At 48.6% G+C, this 22,068-nt stretch overlaps 1 protein-coding gene across 5 annotated transcripts in view; it reads left to right on the top strand.

Moving 5' to 3' along the window:
* The window catches only part of MEAK7 (MTOR associated protein MEAK7), a 211,450-nt gene that overhangs the window by 83,729 nt on the left and 105,653 nt on the right, over window positions 1-22,068 (top strand). For all 5 annotated transcript variants that reach the window (XM_086945841.1, XM_086945840.1, XM_086945843.1 and 2 more), the window contains one exon: window positions 3,489-3,722. In XM_086945841.1, the coding sequence (XP_086801967.1) occupies window positions 3,489-3,722 (234 nt within the window). The remainder of the gene's footprint in view (window positions 1-3,488; window positions 3,723-22,068) is intronic.

Genomic DNA, 22,068 nt, shown 5'->3' with positions numbered 1-22,068 from the left:
AAGTCTTTCTTGTGAAGTGGTGCATTCTGCAGCAGTCCAGTCTCTTCGAGGGGCATGGAGGGATGTGCTGTTTTTGGAGGAAGATCAACAAACTCAGCATTTACTTTGGTGTACTGCTCCAGCCCTCCTAATACTGGTCCTTAACATTTTGAGAATGTTCTATCTACCTGCTTCTCCAGTAAGATGACCATACGGCCATATTCTGGTCAAGATCAAAAATTCCATAGTGGTTATTGACAGCCACAACTCCCTATGGCTCTTGCGGGCACCAATCCAAAACCTGAATGACCCGTGCAACAAATGTCTGCGAGGGGCTGAGCCATTGTCCTTCTTGCTGTGAACTGATTGCCTGAGCGCTAGGAGTTAGCTGATATTATTCTCGGAGCTCGACCTAAAAGTAGAGATGTGTTCATGGGTTTCCCAAAATGAGCATAGTCGTTTCGATCTGATGACATTTACCTACACCCCTAACTGTCCAGACAACAGTTTACCCAGAATGCAAGCAGACTGATTTACGCTACCATTTATGCATAATTTACGCTAGGCACCAGGAATGCATAGTTCTTTTAGAAGGCCTGCTGTATTAATGGCTTAAATGAAGTTTTTATTGCAACATCAACACTTTTGAGATGCCATCAGTATATGAGTTTTGTAAATTAAAGGAGTTAGGTCCTGGGACATGTAGTTGGTTGGACCGTAAATATACTGGGAAAAATATCAAGTACCAACTACACACTTTTTTAGATCCTCGCATTTGAGGAAAAACAAACCGGTATTACTCCTAGGTTTGTTGGGTATATCTTATTCGTACCCTTTTATTCTATTTTTTCATTATCTTCAAAATTTTGAAGATAATGAAAAAATAGAATAAAAGGGTACGAATAAGATATACCCAACAAACCTAGGAGTAATACCGGTTTGTTTTTCCTCAAATGCGAGGATCTAAAAAAGTGTGTAGTTGGTACTTGATATTTTTCCCATCAGTATATGAGTGGCCTAATATTCACATTCCCTGTGGTGGCGGCTTTTCTCCCCAAAAAAAGATGTGTTGCACAAAAGTAACATAAACTTTTAAAATCCTTTAATAGCAAGCTTTCTAGTGCATACAGCACAGACTAAAACGGGCATAGTCAAAATCTGATTGTCTATACCGTGATGATGGTCCTTTAAACCAAGAGCAGTTATCACTGTTCTCCACATGTAACCTTTATTCCATATAAATGTCACTTTACATAGCCAAACCTGACTTTAGAACCTTAAGCAAGGGTTGAAACAATCTAAATAAAATATTGCAAATCATTCATAATGGCGTTAGCAGATTCAATTTTTATTCATTAATTTCAGGTTGGTTAAAAGGCTCCCTTGAGTCAGCAAGCTGACGAGCTTCAGAGTTGCTCCTGTGTCTAGAGATATACTGCACTGTCTGCACCAACTGTGGTGAAAAACTACAATTAATATTGAAGTAACCGCAAATTATGTACTGCACTTACCACACTGCTACGTGGCTAACTGTGCTGGATGTGAGGCAGTGTGCTACCAACCCCCCTTCTGTTTATAAGTTTCCCTTGAAACAGCAAGCTGGCTAGCTTTGGAGATGCCCCTGTGCGCTTGTGAGTGGTATTGAGACCTGTGAAGACTTCGGCGGCATTGCCAGCAACCACAGGTGAAATCATTGTTCTCTACTGATGAAGTTTGACATCTAGAAACATGTGCCTAGAGATGCACAGCACTATCTGCACCAACTTTAGTGTAAAACAACAGTTAATATTGAAGTAACCGCTCATTTTATACTGCATTTACCTCAATGTAAAGGGGCAAACTGTGCTGGGATGTGAGGCAATGTGCGCCCAACCCCCCTTCTCTTGCAGATTGTTGTCAGCCATGATCACAAAGAATTAGATCTGTCCAGATTTTCCAATCTCGCTTCAACAAATGGCAAACATTTGGCCCTTGGACACCTAAATACTGCAAATTAATGTCAAATGTACAACTTCTAACAACGTCATTCTTCTAACAGGGTTTATTAGGAGATGTGAGAGTTCCATGTAGTTCTAGGTTTGCAATCCGCAAAGTAGTCTCATCTGCATATGGGGGTACTAAATTGTGAACCTGGCCCCTTCAACCTTATTTACGCCATGGTTGTTGGTAGATAAGCAATATATGGGGGAAGAGAAAAGGGATGCTCATATGTTCATGCTGACCTGCCCCATTGGAATGTGCTTATGTTCCGGCTAACCCTCCCAATTGGCTATAATATCCTCCTACAAAACTATCCCGTCCATCACATTTCCTACTACTTCATTGTCAAAATAACGAATTATTTATTGTTCTAACTCTGCGTCCATTTTCCTAGAGTTACCTTGTGATGTTGTGATGAGGTCTTTTACAGTGGATATGTTAGTTTTGTAGGTCGATATTTTAACAGCGATATCGTGGCAGAACTCCTTTCCTACAAATTTTGACCAAGGTTTTCGATTACAGTGCCTTTTTAAGTTAGTAGGAAAAACCCACATAGTCTGTTGGCTGACTCTATCAATGCCTTCAGTGAAGTCTGATTATTTTTCATACTTTTGCATTTTATGGAAAGCTGCAACCACACAACCAGTTTTTTAGTAAGAGCGAATAATACTGATTTTGGGCGGGTTGAGCCAGTTGAAAGGCCAGTCTGGAGGCCTTTGATCATGTAGAAACCGCATCACTTGTCAAAGATTTCTTGATTGGCCTGATGTAGTGATGACGAGACGAGCTCTATCCACAGAAAACCTTACTTCCAACTTTCTCTGACAGTTAAAGGCATGGTGAGAAAACCAGGAATGTCTACCTGCTTCAAGAGGCATTTCAATCAGACCTTTTTAAATGAGACATTTACGTTCAGCGTGTTTCCTGTGTCATGAGACAATGGCTTACTTGCGAGACCTCTGGCATTTTGGCAGGGTTTTCTGACTATTTTGTTTTTCTCTCAACCACTTCACAAAGATACTGAGCCTCCTTAGTCTTTAAAAAATAGGTTGTCCCACATCCAAATCCAAATATTAGGTACTTTGCTATGATCCAGCCAGCCTGTGGCCCAACCAGAAGTGACCTCAATCCTTCTCTGGAGACATCGGGCTGATTCAGTCTTCCCCGAAATACCAGAGAGAGGGCTGTTATTGATAATTTGTGAATGTGTTCCAAGTGAGGTCCGAAACCTTTGGAGAAAGGTGGAGTCCAATTCTCATTCACTACACCTCATGTTATGTGGAAAATCGGTCCGCCAGACAGGACTGAGACTTGCAGAGAATCTACATGTACAAGCCTCCTGGGGTCTTAATCCACTGTACTCTTTCACTGTGTTCTTTGTCTGTGTAGCTTTGGTATTGACCAGTCATTTTACACATACCTTTTACATAATTGGATGCCCTTCTAGATCTGAACTGTTTTTGGAACTAGAAACAATTCAGTAAAAATATAGATGCCTGAGTTAATTTTTTTGTAATTGTTCCTTATAGGCCTATGTATCTGAAGCGTTGCCTGAGTCGATGATTACCCGATTATTCAATGGAATAAGAAGAACGAATACTGAGATCAAAAGCGGTGCTATCAGTGAAGAGTTTACGAAAGAGCAGTTGTCTGTCTACACGTCAGATTTGTACAGAGGGCATGTTGACCAAAGGGGTAGGGCTATCCTCCAAATAATAGCTACCACAGAAGATAACCAAGTCAAGGGATCCCAAGTCCAACAGGTATGCATGGTGACCATGATCTTATCTTGTCTTTGGTGTCATCCCCCCCTTCTGTTGCAAGACATGCGTTTATGTTTATTTGTTTCTGTTTACTTATTATTCTACGAAGTTGATAACCACAAAGTGGCTGCTTGACAAGCGCTATCTTCAGAACAATGTAACTATCAAGGAAGTTAAAAGAAATCTATTGCAAAATATAAAATGGTACCAATGTTGGATGAAAAAAATACTCTCTAACCCCAGAAAATTGAAATAAAGCGAATAGTGGCATTTTGGATTTACATCCCTTAGTAGAATTTAATCTGGTTTGATTTTTCCTTTTTTTATTACATGTGTTTTCATCTTACCCACACTTTAAGTGCCATCAACATAACATATCCTGTGATCTGCTTTCCATGCTGATATCTCACTGTGTGTTCATGAGACTGTAGTTATTTAGAATCATTGGTTTTGGGAAAGAGCCACCCTATGTTTGCTTGACTTCTGTAGCAAATGATCAGCAAGTCCAGTGGTTGTGTGGAGGTGTGTGAGACCAAGGGATGGCAGTAGGAGCATTAGTGTGCCTCTCCCCACATTGAGTGACAGCTGTCTCAAGTGCTTGACCTCAGCCGCCAGCTCATTGGTACATAGGGATATCGACCGAAAACAATTGCACACTATTATTCTGTGGGTCATTTTAAGGTTATGGGATTGTTAGGATACCCCTTTATGTGAATGGCTTTCAGAATTTCGAGTGGAGGAATGTACGATGATTGAGAGCCATGTCTTCCGACAACTCCCTAAGTGAGTATCGCCTGCATAGAACGGGTTACATTTTGCATAGTAGTCTCCAAGAAGAGTATTTATAGCTACTTAATACGTTTAAAGAGTCTGGTAAAAAACCCACAATAATTTAGCAAGAGAGTTAAAAAGGATTTAATCAAAGTTCCATTTGTAATTAAATCTCTGTATAATATAATTTTCCAGATACATCTACATGAATTACAATGCTAGAAATGAGCAGTACAACCTGTGTTCATTTTACAATTGCACATAAAAAGTAACATACCTAAGTTCAACCATATTAGAAGAGCAAATGACCGTAAAATTATTTTTTATTTCAAGGACATAGGTTGTTTTTATGATATTGGGCAGGTTTTCTGCTTATATGTTATAAGGCTGAAAGTCTAGTGCTGGGTCAAGCAATGAAAACCCCTTATTATTCAGTATTCAACCCCTCATTTTACCTCTTTGCAGTTGCCTCTTGGATGAGTGACAATGCTTGGCAGCTGAACTTGATCCCTAGTCCAATAGTTGGTGCCCCTCAGACTTAGCTGCCGAGTTACCCCCCCCCCCCCTCTCACCACCACCACCACCACCACCCCCCACCAGCTTATTCCTATGGAAAGAATTGTGTGTTTTTTTTTCTCACAATAAAATTTTATTGTCAACATCCGTAGCAAGCGCCTGGCATAACCAGACCATCCAGTATCACAATTTACAGAGTAGCAATAATGATGTTGACTTTTTGATTGCAGAATAACAATTGAAAATTAAATACAAACAAGCACATTTCTCCAACAGTGAACTACAGTGTCATATATCTGAGATAAAATGCAATGCATTTTTTTCAGCCATCCAAATCGCAACGTTATACATTTAAGCTATGTTGATCTCCCAGCACTACCTTCCCCATCCCACTAATCCAGTGATACAGTTGGAATAGGCTCCAGATACAGACCCGCATGATCTGCCCACCTCCTCCAAATCTTGAGATGTTTCCGGGGGCATCCTCTCGCTTTATAAATTGGGAATTCCAACCCCATGCAAAAATCTAGGCCCTTTTTCCATATTCCTACCCGGGGTGTGGAGGCATTTTCCAGTGCTTTTGCTATGTCTCCTTTTGCCAACGTAAAGCCCAGGAGAAATAAGTGTCACTTACATATGTTGCCCCAATACCATCAGTAATGTGGAGCAGAGCAAGACTAGCCGCGGTGAATAGGGGATGTCCCAGCCCGAAACGTCTGACAGACAAGTGATTACTCCCTGCCAGAACCTAGGGAGTGCAGAATGTATAAGGGTGCCATCTGTAGCTTGGCAGCACAGGCAAAAGGGAGATTCAATCAGCCCAGCACGCCAGATCCTATATCTAGTGTAGTAGACAATGTGAAGGTATTTGAATCGTAGTTTTGCTGCAATGGCCGCGCCACGTGGGTCTCCAATGCCTCCGCCCAATCTTCGTTGTCCAGGGGACCCAGGTCTTCCTGCCAGGCAGCGCATGTTTTGCTAAGTGTAGGGGGGCTATTTGTCACTAGTGTTCGATAGATCCTGGTGATCTTATGTTCTCTGAATTCCCCCATAAACACTTTAGCTTCTATTGGATTGAAATCGGGTATTACTTCCTGGTGAGCAATATATGGGAAAAATGCATGGCGGAATTGGAGGTAGTTATAAAATTGTGTGCGGGGCATTTCATATTCTTGCTGGAGTTCCTGAAAGGACTTTAGGATCCGACTATGAAGAACGTCCCCTACCGTAGTTATACCAATAGCCTCCCAGCTGGAAAAAAAGAGAGCCCAGACAGCTGAGGCAGAAAACCATTGTGCCAAAGGGGCGTTTCTTTAGTCAGCCTACGCCACCACCCCATGTAATGTAGTGACTGTCTCCAGATAGGGAAAATTGTGGCCGTCGCCGGCGGCAGCACCTTCAAGGTCAAGTGTGCATATAGTATCATGTGCAATTGCATATTGCCCATCAGCCAGTGTTCAACTGCATAAGCGGGGTTGCATCTGACCCCATACCACCAGTCATTAAAGATAAGAAGGTGCGAGGCTGAATAATATGCCTGAACATCTGGCGTTGCTATGCCTCTGCAATATGTGCCTCTGCATGTTTTTAATGCCACCCAGGCCGAGCTTCCACCCCAGAGAAAGAGTCTTAAGAGCATCATTTAGTTGGTTGAAGCAGGGAGGTGATATTAGCTACGGGTGATTTTGCAGTTGGTATAGTAGCCTGGGCAGGGAGACCACCTTGAAGATGGCGGATCTGCCAAACAGGGAGAGTGGTCGATGTGACCGAGAACGGGTCTGCGCCTTAATTTGTACGTATAACAGGGCCAAATTCCTTTCCCAGGACATGGACTGGGAGGACGACAAGTATACCCCCAGATGCTTAAATCCGTCCCGGACCACAGTCACCTCATCTGTCCACTTGCTCATGTGACAAGCGCCCCACATGGGCCACATATATGATTTTCGGGCATTCATATACAATCCTGACGTCTCACCAAAGATCTGCATTATCCTAAGCAGTCGTGGCCTGACCGGACTGGATGCATGAGGAAAAACGCATACAGAGCTATGCGGTAGGAGACTTCTCTTGACCACTCGAAGCCCAGAATTTGCGCATCTATGCGCACCCAGGCCGCGATTGGCTCCATGGCCAAAGCAAAGAGGTAGGTAGAGAGGGGGCACCCATGACGAGTACCCCGTCCAATGGAGAAGGCCTGAGACATAGAGTCGATAATATGGACTGATGCAATAACGTCAGTATTTAGAAGTTGAATGTATGTCAACATACAAACAAAGAGCTATGACAGCACACCCATTACAATGTGTATCACTCCAACATGGTATTGGAAAAATACTGCTCACAGTCTGACTCGAAATAATATTAGGCATATGAGGATAGTGCCATAAGTTGAATGGTATACAGAGCATTAAAACAGTCCACAAACGTCATCCATTTATATCTCTTTTATTAATTTCTTATAGATTCCCAGCACACGATTTAGCCTAAGTCGCGTGCTGGGAATCTATAAGAATTTAATAAAAGACATATCAATGAATGACGTTTGTGGACTATTTTAATGCTCTATATACTATTCAACTTATGGCACTATCCTCATATGCCTAATATCATTTTGAGTCTCATAACGTTCTATTAGCACCTTTACGTAGTAGGTGTTTGGAGTTACTTGAGCACCCCTCTCAAATATATAGTAACCTAATTAATCACGCTCATTACTGTAAGACATGTTTACATTGTTCTCTTTTTTGATGTGCGGTTCTTCCCTTTCAGGGAACACTACTACCTATTAGTCTGTTTAGAAGTTGAATGTGTTTAAGGAGAGGGAGGCTGAAGTTTTTTATTTTTTTTGGTAGACCTTTATTCCACTTGATACAAGTACACAGCAGCATGCCTACAACCCATAGAGAGGGCCGGCTGCAAGCAAACAAATGGAGAATAAACGATGCACATAATCAATGACATCTGGCAGTACTGTGCGATAGAAGCATAAGCAAACGATAAGTATTGCTCCAGGCCCCACGTGTAACTTGTAGTAGCATCATACACATTAAATGCAGTCTAATTTTATGATTTTCTATAAACAACAACACAGAACCCCAACAACCCTCCACCCAAACATCCCAGTCTTCAGGTCATAGCATTGTCATGTAGTACAAAAGGGTATAGGACTAGCAACGTACAATATGCATTCAATCAGTAAATCAGTTGAGCAAACCTCATGGTCCATGATCGCCCATCCCAGTATTTAGCACAAGTCATTGGTGCACGGAGGGGAAGGTCACGCGTTTATGCAATAAATTCCCAGGAGACAACCCGTGTAGAGGGAAAGAATCAGCACGCATCCAGCACTACTGTAGAACAGGCACCGCTTACGCACAGCTACACAGGACCTCCCTCACCTGTCGGTGAATCCCCGCTCATACTTTCAGCGCTATCCAGCACAACCTCAGTCGACGTCATTTTAGAGAGTGCCTCAGTCACAGCAACCCAGAAGGCATACACACGTGCACATCCCCAGGCCAGGTGTACAAAGTCTGCACTGTCCACACCGCACCAGACACATTGGTACGTATCTCGGAGACCATACCTAACCAACTGCACTGGTGTGTAGTACCATTGGTGCAAAAATTTATAATGAATGAGGCGAAAATTGCCGTTGGCCACAAAACCTCCCGTCATGGAGCAGCACTCGGACCACTCATCATCAGTTAGCGGTTCTGGTAGGCATCCATCCCATCTGGCCTTGGCAGTCACCGCGCCTCCTCCCTCGTCCTCTTGCGAGGCTCGGTATAGCCTGGAGAGTAATTTAACTCTATCCGTTGTAGAATATAGCAACTGTAAAGCTCCCAGCGCCAATGGTTCGTCCGGATATGTAGGATATAAGGTATGTATGGCAGCCTGGAGCCTGACATATATAAACGTAGACATAGCAATGTTAGGGGAACGTTCTGTCATAGCCTGCAAGGAGAGGAACGAGGCGCCCGGGAAGAGATTCCCTACAGTGTTGATCCCCGCACCCTGTAATACCTGTAGGGCCCCAATTTCACTTGAGACCGATATCTCCGTGTGATACAGCAATGGCATATCAGGGGCATACAACGGCAGTCTGTTTGCTCGTCTGCCCAATTCACGCCAAGCGTTAGCAGTAGAGCGCACCGTGTCCACTTCTCCTTTGTCAAATACCGAGTGAGTGTTGACTATCATCGACTTTAGGGGAATAGGTGTGACCGCACTAGCCTCGAGTGCCACGTGTGGAGTATACGGTGGAGCCGACAGCCAGTAGGTGGCAAAGTGTGCCTGGGCGCATAGATAGTACAGTTTCATGCCTGGTATGGCGAAGCCCTCCAAGTCATATGGTTTAGTCAACACTTCCCATTTCACTCGTGGTTTCTTACCAGCCCAGGTCAAGGCAATCAACAAAGATTGCAGTCTGGCGAAGAAATGCGACTTTAGCGGAAGAGGGATATTAACAAAAAGATATAAAAATGTTATCAGAGACACACGATCAGCGAAGGTGAGAGGTAGCAGAATCCAACGTGCCACCTGGTCCTCAAGTTTTAAGATGGCCACTCCATAGTTATCCCGGATGATTTCCTGGCTATCTCTATGCATCCAAATCCCTAGATAACGCACCGGTTCCGTCGCCCATTCCAACGGGAATTCCAAGGGAAAAGGCAGTGTGACGTCGGTGAGTGGCAGCAGAATAGATTTCTCCCAGTTGATAGACAGGGCCGAGTGATGCCCAAACCGAATGAACTCCCGAAGTATGGATTCAAGATGTCGAGCAGGCTCTCGCACATACAGGACCATATCATCGGCATACATGGACACCGCCAGGGATCGAAGAGGGAACTTCATGGCCGCATCCGCGTATCTTTGCCTCAAAACACACGGCAGAGGTTCCAACACAAGAGCAAATAGTAAAGGCGAAAGAGGACAGCCCTGTCTAGTCCCCCCTCCGTACAGGGAATGGAGCCGAAATATGACCGTTTACTCGTACGCGCGCTATGGGATTCGTGTACAGCAGAGTGATCAGCGATGTGAAGAAGAAAGGTACTTCCATACGATGCAGTACCGCTATCATATACAGCCATGCAACTGAGTCGAAGGCTTTCGCGGCATCTAGCAGGACAGCCACCGAAGCAAATCCTGGTTTGAGGAGATGCAGTACCGCAAATAGAGCTCTTAAGTTGAGAGTGGTAGATCGGAGGGGAATAAATCCGGACTGATCCGGTAACACCATAACCGGGAGAAGCAGGCGCAGCCGAGTCGCCAGCACTTTAGCAATGATTTTAACATTGGTATTCATAAGGGACAAGGGACGATAAGACTCGCATCTATTTCGCGGTTTACCCGGTTTTGGCAGTGCAACCAGAAGCGCTTCTCTCATTGTAGCCGGGAACTGACCCTGTTCCACAGCCTCCTCCAGAACCATCGCCAGGTGTGGAAGTAGGAGATCAACATATTCTTTATAGAATTCGGATGGTAATCCATCAGTTCCAGCCGCCTTTCCGTTTGGTAGGGCCGCTATCGCATCCCTAAATTCCCCCTCCGTGATATGATGCATAAGGAAATCCTGTTGGCCCTTCGAGAGCCAGACCAGAGCTATATCCTCAAAGTATTGTGCTACCTCTTCCTCCCCCGCCGTCTCCCTATACTCATACATCTCTTCATAATATCTCGCAAAGCAGTCGAGAACACCGGACGCACTAGTTACAGTGACATCCCCATCCTCTATCTCCTGCACCGCGCAATGTTTAGCCCATGGGTCTTTTATCCGATCCGCCAATCCTCGCCCCGGACGCCCCCCTTCACCGTAATAACGTGCCCTGGTCTGCTTGGACAGGAATTTGACCTCCTGCTTGGCTAGATCATTATATTCAGTAACTTTCAACCTAATACTGGCCAATAAGGATTCCTCCGGTAGTGCCTCCAGTTGGCGTTCAAGCGACAACAATTCCCCTTCCAATTTAGTCATAGCATCTCTTAGCGATTTAAGCACACCTGACTGTAGACCTATACATGCTCCCTGTATGGTTACTTTAAAGGCTTCCCACACCGTACACATACTCTCCACAGAACCAACATTCTTATGAAAGAACTCTTCAATAATCGTTCTCAGCCTCTCACGCAACACCTGGTCAGTCAAGGCTCCCGCGACAATCGCCAGGAAAAAGGGGCCGGAGCATGCGATGGCATTCATACCTCCATACAAACAGGCGCATGATCAGAGATCGTTCGAGGCAGGTGTCCGCCATTCATCACCCAACCGCTGACATCCCGGGTAACTAACCAATAATCCAGTCTCGACCACGTGTCATGTGCTGACGTATAACAAGTGCCCTCTCTCATTCCAGGGTGTCCTAGCCGCCATGCATCTATCAATCCAAGCCCGCTCATACCATCTCGCACCGCATCAGCCGCTCTCCTATGCACATAAGGCCTAACATTTTTCCTGTCCAGCGCTCCATCAAGAGTGACATTCAAATCCCCACCACAAATGATGGCCGATGGGGGCAACTTGTAGATCTTATTCCATAGATTGACATAAAAGTCAGGTTCCTCAACATTTGGACCATATACATTAATCAGCGTAACCAGGGTGCCACACAGCTTTCCATGTAATATGATATATCGGCCCTCCTGGTCAATCTCCTCATGTAGGGGTATGAACGGTACATTTTTTTTTATTAGGATCATAACTCCACGTGCATACGATGAGTAATTCGATGCCAATCTGGTGCCAGCCCATTGCCTACCTACAGTGTCAGCCGCCTTCCCCCTAAGGTGTGTCTCCTGGATAAAAGCAACCTGTGCACCGTGCCTATTCATAAACTCTAACATTTGTCTAGTTTTCTGTGGACGATTCAATCCCCTCACATTCCAAGTGATACAGGTAAGTTTACCCCCCCCTATCCATATGACCAGATCTGTAGAATATCCTGAAAACAGTTAAATACCCCCATTGCCCAACAACAGGTACAATGCAAACAGCAATCAATCAATCGAATATCTGCAGGGAACGCCTTACAAGCAAGGTAACTTACTGACCAACATTGTCCCATCCATTGTCCTGACCTTCCCAACCACCCTCCACTGATAATGAAACAGACCGCCCTAACCTGAAATCCCCGGAGACCCCCAATCCTCCCTCCGCCCACTTCAGCCCCCCCAACCTGCCAAAGCCGTCCCCATTCCCCCAAACCCCATAACCCCAACAGTGCAACCATGAGTGTGTGTGGGGAACTCCCTTATGTGGGGGCGTAGAGGTGCACAGCTCCCGCTAGTAAACTAACGCAAGAGCAGACCGTGTAAGCCATATAAACATCCCACCCCAACTCCATATCTTTAAGGATATCAAAGTTTCAGATTCTCACAGCGTTAGGCAAGTACCATAAAACTATCTCTAACATCGCCTCAGTGCAGCCCGCAGTTCACTTTGAACATCACATGAATGGCCATACCAGTTTAGCAGTTACTCCCCCAACCAGAGCCACCAACCGTGCAGTCCCTCAACAAAACCTGGATGCGTGGTAGACCAATACAATAATCCCTGCAACTGCAAGGTATCCAATGTGTGAACCATACTCAGTAATCAAGAGTGGCTGCCGCTTAAATCATGTAGATGGAGATATTGTTCCCATAATACAAAGTATGTGATTCAAAAGCATTAGGAATGTGAACAACCCGAAACTGAGCGGCAGCTCGACTCATAGAATGTGAAAGCAGCAGTTGGTTACCAGTTCTGGAGCAAATACTTATGCTACCTCATCTTGTAGGTCCTCTTCTGCGCCACATTCGAGTCTCTCTTGCGCTTTTTCTGCTTCTTTGCATAGTCCATGGCCGCTTTAGGGGAAGCAAAAATGTTGTTGTCCGATGGAGCCCCAATCCTAAGACGAGCCGGGTACAACATGGCCTACGGGATATTTTCGGCGCGAAGAAGCTGTTTCACCAAGGCAAATTCCTTCCTTGCTGTTTGCACAGCCACGGTGAAATCGGGATAAAATTCAAGTTTATTTCCTTGATACTCAATAGCACCTTTCTCTCGTGCAAGGCTCAGGATGACATTGCGATCCTTATAGTTAAGAATGCGGGCAATGATAGGACGCGGCTGCGCCCCTGATACTGGTCGTTTCGCCAAGGATCGGTGTGCACGCTCCACTATAAAAACTCGCGACAGTTGGTCCGATCCGAAAATGTCCACCAGCATGCGCTCCATGAATTCCTCCATTCCACCAACATTCGTAGATTCCGGCAGACCCGTAACGCGGATGTTATTGCGTCAGGGTCTCCCTTCTAACTCCTCATTCTTGGCCTGGATTACCGCCAACACCCGCTCCATGTTGAATACCTTAGTCGTCACCGTAGCGAGCCCGTCCTCCGTGGCCGATACTCTCTGTTGGACTTCGCCCATCCGTTCATTTTGTCGGTCCAACTGTGTCGCCATGTGGTCGAGTCTATGATTGACCCCTTCCATGGTGCATTCTATGGATTGGAGCGTTTTCTGCATTGCTACCAGTGTGGCCTCCAAGTTCGGGGCACCGCCAAGAGCCCCGGTGGACTCCATGTCTGGGGGGCCCTGCGAGGAAGACATTGCGGTTTTCTTGGCCTCGAAATTTATCTTGGGCTGATTTCTCTCAGGCCTGCCCATGTTGTGTTCTAAGCGCTACAGTCAGGGTCAACAGCAGTAGCCCGTGGGAGGAAATCAACCTAGTCGCCTCCGTAGTACAAATCAGTGGGGCAGTTGCAGCTAGCACCCACGAGTAGGCAGATCCAGACAGCGTCCGGGCACCCCCGCTGGCCCAGCAACAACACCAGAGCAGGGATCGAGATCACTATCGCAGGAGGCCAGGGATCCTCATACACTCCGTCCTCTAGCCCAGCTGCGGCACCCCATCGCAGGTAGCGGCCCCCTGTAGGTTCTCAGCCAAAACCGCACCTTCCGCACTCCCCAGCCGCCGGGGTACGCACCCCGCCCGCGTCCCGGCCGGTCACAGCTCGCGCGGAGCGGCCTAATGCGGCCTAGCGCCGCCTCTGCAGCCCCGGACTTGCCTAGACCCCTACCCCACTCACCGCTTCCAGCAGGGCCGAGCGCCTGTTCAAAGGATCGCCAATCTCCCCCGCTCCGATGAGTCGAGCCCTCGTGCTTCTCAGCGTGTGCCTCCGACCCCCTTCACTGCCCCCCAGTCCAGGGGTAGGAGCCACAGATCATCGAATCAGCCGCTGGGCTCCGTGTGCAGGGCCGCACGCCACCAGGACCGGCTCCAGCGCAGCCCGCTACTGCCGGGAAAACAGTTCAGGGGTAACGCTCGGCGAAGAAAAAAGGTCTCACGTTTCGCCGTATCGCCTCAGCAGCAGTTTGCCATCAAGCTGGACGGTGTTAGTGGCAGGATGTGCAGGATATTGAAAGGATTTTATTCCGGTCCGGCAGAGCCTCACATAAGTGCGGCTATCTTGCCCGGCGCCTTCTAGCGCCCCCTAGGTGGGGCTGAAGTTCAATCGACTCAAGAGTGCATAGAGGTAGGTCCAGCTAAGAGAGTCCAATGCCCTGTCAATGTAGGCCAATAGGAGCGCAGCTGGCTCCGCTAGGCTGTCCACCGTCCCAATAGCAATGTGTGCACTACGGATATTATGTCTTGTGGCCCGGCCTGGCATGAAGCCCGCCTGATCGGGATGGATCAGATCTGTGATGTATGGTGCAATACAATTGGCTTTGACTTGAGCAAGAAGCTTCGCTTCCACATTGAGGAGTGAGATTGGACGATATGAAGTGTGATGTTCTATGGGGGTCTACCCGGTTTTTGAAGCACTACTATTTCGGCAGGACGCCAATCTCTTAGAAGGTGTTGCTTGTCTAGCACGGCTTTAAGTGCCACTAGTTATGGGATCATCAGTAGGGATTGAAATTTCTTGTGAAATTCACACAAGAAGACCTTTGGGCCTGGTGCTTTACCAGGGCTCATCTCGGAGTGTGCCCCCTGGAGTTCCTCAATCGTAATGGGGGCATCCAATTCCTGTCTCACAGAGTCTGCCAGGGCACGTGGAGGTATATCATCTATATATTTATGAACAAGATGAGAGGAAATGGTCTCTCTGGGGCCATATAAATCCTCATTGTAACCTGCAAAGCTTGCTGCAATTTATAGTGGGTCAATGAGTATCTACCCAGAAGGTCCACTAACCGCTGGGCAGGGCGCCTTTTGGCAGAGGCAGTGCAACAGCGCACTAGACGTATCTCCGCACTGCTATATTCTGCTATGGGAGGTGATTGTCGCTTCGTCCATCAATTCACTGGCATACACATGTTGCACAATCAATCATTTGTAAAGCGCACTACATGCCCGCGAGGGTCTCAAGGCGCAGTGGGGGTGCTACTGATAGAACAGCCAGTTCTGGGGTATCCTCCTGAAGGTCAGCAGGTCTTGGGTCTGTTGTAGGCTCAGTGGGAGGGTGTTCCATGTCTTGGCGGCGAGGTGGGAGAAGGATCTCCCAAAAGTGGTTGTTCTTCGGATGCGTGGGATGGTGGCGAGTGAGAGTTCGGCGGAGCGCAGCTGGCGGTAGAGGATGTAGAAGGAGAGCCGTCTGTTGAGGTAGGCTGGGCCGGTCTTGTTGAGTGCCTTGTGTGCCTGTGTGAGAAGCTTGAATGATATCCTCTTGTTGACGGGGAGCTAGTGCAGGTTTCTCAGGTGGGGGGTGATGTGGCTGTGGCGTGGTACGTCGAGGATCAGTCGTGCCGAGGCATTTTGGATGCGTTGTAGTCGTTTGATGAGCTTGGTCGGGGCTTCCACGTAGAGGGCTTTTCCGTAGTCGAGTCTGCTGCTGACGAGGGCCTGGATGACTGTCTTTCTTGTATCTGTCGTGATCCATCTGTAGATCTTGCGGAGAATGCGTAGAGTGTTGAAGGAGGAGGAGGAGACGGCGTTGACTTGCTTGGTCATTGAGAGCTTTGAGTCGAGGATGATTCCCAGGTTGGGTGCGTGGTCAGTGGGTGTCGGGACTGCTCCCAGTGCCATTGGCCACCAGGAGTCGTCCCAGGCTGAAAGGTTGGAGCCGAGGATGAGGACCTCCGTCTTGTCCGAGTACAGCTTCAGTCGGCTGGTCTTCATCCAGTCGGCTACGGCCTTCATTACTTCATGGAGGTTGGCTTTGGCTGTGATGGGGTCCTTGGTGAGTGAGAGGATCAGCTGAGTGTCGTCGGCGTAGGAGATTATGTTGAGGTCATGCTGTCGGGCTTCGTGTGCGAGCGGGGCCATGTAAATGTTGAACAGCGTCGGGCTGAGGGAGGATCCCTGGGGTACTCCGCAGATGATCTCGGAGGCTTTGGAACAGAATGGGGGAGGCGAACGTTCTGGGTTCTGCCGGAGAGGAAGGATGTGGTACAATCCAGAGCCTTGTCTCGGATCCCTGCGGCATGGAGGTGTGCGCGTAGTGTGCGGTGGCAGATGGTGTCGAAGGCGGCAGAGAGGTCTTGGAGGATGAGTGCTGCAGTCTCGCAGTTGTCCAGCAGGGTCCTGATGTCGTCGGTGGCGGCGATGAGGGCAGTCTCTGTGCTGTGGTTGCTGCGGAATCCTGACTGGGAAGGGTACAGGATTCTGTTTTCTTCGAGGTATCTGGTTAGCTGTCTGTTGACGGTTTTCTCAATGACCTTGGCTGGGAAGGGAAGCAGAGAGATGGGCCAGAAGTTCATGAGGTCTCTTGGGTCTGCCTTGGGTTTTTTGAGTAGGGCGTTGATCTCGGCATGTTTCCAGATCTCTGGGAAGGTCGCAGTCTCGAGGGAGAGATTGATGACTTTGCGCAGGTTGCGTGCGATGGAGCTGCTTGCTCTGTTGAAGACGTGGTGCGGGAATGGGTCCAACGGAGAGCCGGAGTGGATTGAGCGCATGGTCTTGATGGTGCCATCAACGCTCACACTGGCCCAGGCTAGCAGGGGTCGTGGTCGATTGTGTACGGAGGGTCTATTGTGTTGCTGTCTGTTGGGGCTGTCTGGGTGTTGAAGCTGTTGTGGATGTCTGCTATCTTGCGGTGGAAGAAGGTGGCGAGGGAGTCGCACAGGGCTTGCGACGGCGGGATGTCGTTGGTGTTAGAGCTGGGGTTGGAGAGTTCCTTCACGATGTTGACAAGCTCCTTGGTATTGTGTGCGCTGTTGTTGAGGCGGTCTTTGAAGGAGGTCCTCTTGGCCGCCCTGATGAGGAGGTGGTGGTTGCGGATGGCGTCCTTGTGTGCTGCGTGGCTGTCCGGAGTTTGTTCACTGTGCCATTTCTTCTCTAGTTTCCGGCAGACTTGCTTGGAGGCTAGGAGTTCTGGGGTGAACCAGCTGGCCCTCTTGCTGGTGTCTCTGTGGGTGGTTTCTTCAGCGCGGCGAGGGTGTTGGTGCAGTCCTCGATCCAGCGTCTGAGTGGGTGGGCTGAGAGCGAGGTTTGCATGTAGTTGGTCTTCGGTGATTTTCCTCCAGCAGCGGCGGGGGAGATCTGTTGGGTGTAGTGGTGTGTGGTGAGTTTCTGGAAGGCGAAGTGGATGCAGCGGTGGCCGGTCCAGATCAGTTCGGTGGTGTGGTTCATGGAGACATACGGGCTTGAGGAGAAGACTGGGTCAAGCGTGTGGCCGGCGGAGTGGGTGGGCGTTGTGACGAGTTACTTCAGTCCAAAGTTGGCGAGGTTATCGATCAGGGTTGTGGAGTTGTTGTCATTGTTGTTCTCAAGATGAAAGTTCAGGTCTCAGAGGAGGATGTAGTCGGTTGAGGTCAGGGTGTGCGTGCTGATCAAGTCAGCGATAGAGTCGCTGAACTGGGGGCGGGGTCCTGGGGGTCGGTAGACGAGGGTGCCTCTGAGGCTGGAATTAGGGCCTGTGTGGATCTGGAAATGCATGTGTTCGGCAGTGCTGAGCGTGTCATCGGTGCTAGTCGAGACCTGATGCTGTTCTTGTGGACGATGGCGATTCCTCCTCCGACTCCGTTGGTGCGGTCTCCGCGGGTGATCTTGTAGCCATATGGGATGGCTATGGCTATGGCGATGCCGGGTGTGGAGGAGTCGTTAAACCAGGTCTCTGTCAGGAAGGCGACGCCCAGGGATGTTGTGTCGAGCAGGTCCCAGAGCTCAACGGCATGCTTGAGTGCGGAGCGGGTGTTCAGTAGTATGCATCGGTGTAGGTTGTGGTTTTTATTGGTGGGTGGTTCGTCGGCTCTGAGGCTGGTGTAGCTGCAGTTCTGGCAGGTGAAGGGGCCGTGTGTGCGTTTCGACGAGGCCTTGAAGCAGGTGTGGCTCCGTCCGGAGTTGAGAGCGTGCAGAGGGCTGGAGTCGTAGTGGCGGCGGCCGTCTTGGCGGGGGCCAGGCGTTCTGGCCCTGGGCGCGGTCCAGTCGCGGATGGGCGCAGATGGGCTCGCCTTAGGCGCACCTTCTGCACGCCAGCGGCGTGGCCGCGCAGCGCCTGGCATATATGGGGAGGTGAGAGGGAGGAGCAGCTGGGAAGCGGGGGCATCGAGTGGGCAGTCGGGGGGCTGGGACACAGCGGCAAGGGCAGTGAGGGACAACGAAGGTAACAGAAGGAAAAGGGGCTAAAAAATCGAGGGTAAAACGAGTGGCACAAAAGGCATAAGGGCACAAAAAAAAGTGGAACGGAGGGCAGAAGGGCACAAAAAAACGAGTGGGACGGAGGGCAGAAGGGCACAAAAAACGAGTGGAACAGAAGGCAAAAGGGGCACAAAAACGAGGGAAAAACAAGTGGCACAGGGGGCAGGAAGGCACAAAAAAACGAGTGGAACAGAGGGCAGAAGCGCACAAAAAACAAGTGAAACAGAAGGCAAAAGAGGCACAAAACGAGGGAGAAACCAGTGGCACAGAAGGCCGACGGGCACAAAAAACAAGTGGAACAGAAGGCAAAAGGGGCACAAAAATGAGGGAAAAACAAGTGGCACGGAAGGCCAACGGGCACAAAAAACGAGTGGAACAGAAGGCAAATGGGGGACAGAAACGAGGGAGGAACGAGTGACAAAGAAGGTAAAAAGGGCACAGAAATACCGGAAAAACGAGTGGCACAGAGGCCAAAAGACAGAATACAGAAATACAGGGCAGCTAAGACCAGTAGGCAGAACGGGCAGAGAGGCACGGGGGCAGCAAGGGGAACAGAAGGGAAGACCGGGCAGAGACACGGGGGCATCGATGGGTACAGAAGGAAAGACCGGGCAGAGAGAGCACGGGGACAGCGAGGGGAACAGAGGGAAGAAAAAGGGGCATGGACCACGTACAGGCAGCGGGGGAAGAAGACAACAGCAGTCACAGACACAACAATGAAAATACAGGCAATACAATAAAAGCAATAAAGCGGAGGACCTACCTATGGCCTACCACTGGTCACCAGGGATGAGGCGCAGGTGATAGCCTGCGGGTAGTGGAAGGCCTCGAACATCCTCAGCAGCTGTCTACGTGCCTCCCTGCCATTGTCCCCTCTGCGCCTGAACTCCAGGTCTATAAGCTGGGCTTCCATCTGTATCAATTTCTCACAGCGCTGTTTACGCTGCGCCGTACAATACACAATATCCACCCCCGAAGTATTTGCTTCATGGGCGCCCATAGGGTCTCAGGAGACTCTACTGTGCCTGTGTTACAGGAGAAATAATCTGTGATTGCAGTGTGCATGTGCGTTCTGTAGTGTTCATCCTGTAAATGCCATGAAGACATTCGCCACCGGAAGGTGGGGCGTTTGGAGCCCAGGCCCAAATCCAGCTGCATAGGGAAGTGGTCAGAGAGACCCCTGGGCAGGATCTCCGCTGCCTCGAGTCTATGTTTGTACGCTGCATACAGAAAGACCTAGTCAATACGAGAGAAAGATCCGTGCGTGCTAGAGAAGTCTGTGTAGCCCCGGTCAGTTGGGTGTAGCCTCTGCCATGTATCAATCCAATCCATCCCCTGTACCAGGAGCTGCAACTTCGACCCGCACGCTTCTGCTGTGTTCCCTGTACTGTGCCATCTATTTGCATGGAGGCTAATAATATCATTCCAATCACCCCCAACTATTGTCATGCCAGAGGAAATCTCCGTCCACAACTTCAATAGGCACTCTGTTAGGTTCCATGTTAACGGCAGAGGGGCATACACACTGCCTAGAATAATCAGTTCTCTGTGTGCCAGTGTCGATGATGTATCTACCCTGGGAATCAGACCATATTTTATCGTGTAGGAAGGGGACTCTATGGTGTATCATAACGAGTGCATCCGGAATGGAAGGTCTGAACATACCCAAAACGCGCCAGGCACAGTGTCTTATTGCCTGGTAAGTGTGTCTTTTGCAGCAAGAAGACATCTGCCTCATAGCGCTTAGCCTGGCGCAATACTTACCCCGTCTTCACATTATCCAGCAATCCCCAGACATTTCAGCTGACGATTCACAGCCATCTATCATACAGCTTAGTCATGTCTAGTGAGGTAGTTGGCAGTGATGTAGGTAGATAGAAGACAGTGCATGGATGGCACACTGAATGGAGACATTGCAAGGAGATTGTGGAGAAATGACACCAAAAACATAAACAGGAACTTTCCCAAAACCCCACCCGCCTCCCACCCACCCTAAACCTTGAAGCATCTGTCGCAGCATGATGTGTGTCCCGACACCAATGGGGGTCGGGAACTACCCTCTGCCAATGGATCCCAATAGAAGCCCCCTTGTACATACAAGTGTCTGCAGTGTCAAAGGGAAAGCATCAATACGTGTTGCCCATGTTGTAGATGCCATCTGCAGTATGGACAAAATGAATAAAGTCAGCAGGAGCTAGTATACTATCTTTCATATTGTGTCCTCTGTAGCTTGGATATTGGACTTGCTGTGAGTCTTGGAACGTTTCTTGGATTGCGATCTGCTGTGCTGTTTGTCGTTGGCCTGGGAGAACCTGTTACCTGGGCCCCCGGACGACGAGTCTGAGTCTATTCTAGGAGGAGTATGCGAGTTGAGCTTAATGGCTTCATCTGTCCAGGTAAACACCTCTTCAGGCTAGTCAAAGGAGTGTGTCTGCGACTTATTGGTCACCTGCAGTTTGGCCAGGAACAGCACAGAGTACTGGATCTTTAAACTCCGCATTCAAACTTTGGCCTGAGCAAAGGATTGTCGACGCTGCTGGACTAGCCTCGTATAATCCGAAAATACCATTATAGGATATGCGGTATAGTGAAGGGTCTCCGAACCCTGGCTTGCTTCAGGATAGCATCTCTGTCCTTATAGTTTAAAACCCCTGTAATGATAGGTCTAGGGCGGGCACCGGGTGGTGGTTTCTGCAGCAGGACCTGAGGTGCACACACAATACAAAGCTGGGGGACAGAACAGCATTGGGAGCCAGTCGCTCAGCCATTTAACGAGGAAAACCTCCATATTGTTGATTTTGCAGCCTTCGGAAAACCCCGCAAAACTGAGGTTATTTCTACATACATGTCCCTCCGTGTCTTCCGCGCATGTCGCCAGACCCTTTGTGATCATCTCCAATGTGGACACCTTCTTAGGACGGGTAGTCGCCACATCTTCAACCGTAGATACCCTGGTTTCAGCTTTGGTTATGCACTGCGGCGATCCTGCCTGAGCAACATGACGTCCGAGCCAACTGCTCCAATCTTGGCCTCAAGCATGTCTCTAGACTGTGTTATGGCTGCCAGTTTAGCTGCATTAACGGGCATGGGCAACATCGACCCACAAGGATTTGGATTTGGATTTGGTGCCGGGGCTGTGGCACCAGTATATTCTTTTGGGGTGCTTTGCTTGGCCGTCATGCTGGAGAGCTTTTCTTTGGTCATGCTGATAAAATTAATGTGGGAGTGATTTCTGCGGTACCCTGAGTTGGAAATAGTATGATCGGGCCAGGGCAATGGCTCGACCTTGCAGAGTAGACAGAAGTATGGCCACCTCAGATTACTCGGGGGGGCCATCGGCATTGGCAGGTGTGGGACTTTGAGTTTAATATATAGGCGTGTGGGGAACAGGGACATAACTCTGGAGCCGGGTCAACCTGTATACAGCCACAGCCGGATGCTCATATGTTGTGGCAAGTAGTGCTGAGATTAAGGCCACCGGCTACCATCAC

The sequence above is a fragment of the Lissotriton vulgaris genome, chromosome 12 (genome assembly GCF_964263255.1).
Source record: "Lissotriton vulgaris chromosome 12, aLisVul1.2, whole genome shotgun sequence".
Classification (NCBI taxonomy): domain Eukaryota; kingdom Metazoa; phylum Chordata; class Amphibia; order Caudata; family Salamandridae; genus Lissotriton; species Lissotriton vulgaris.
The sequence above is the reverse complement of the archived record's forward strand: the minus strand, read 5'-3'. Positions and strand labels throughout refer to the sequence as shown.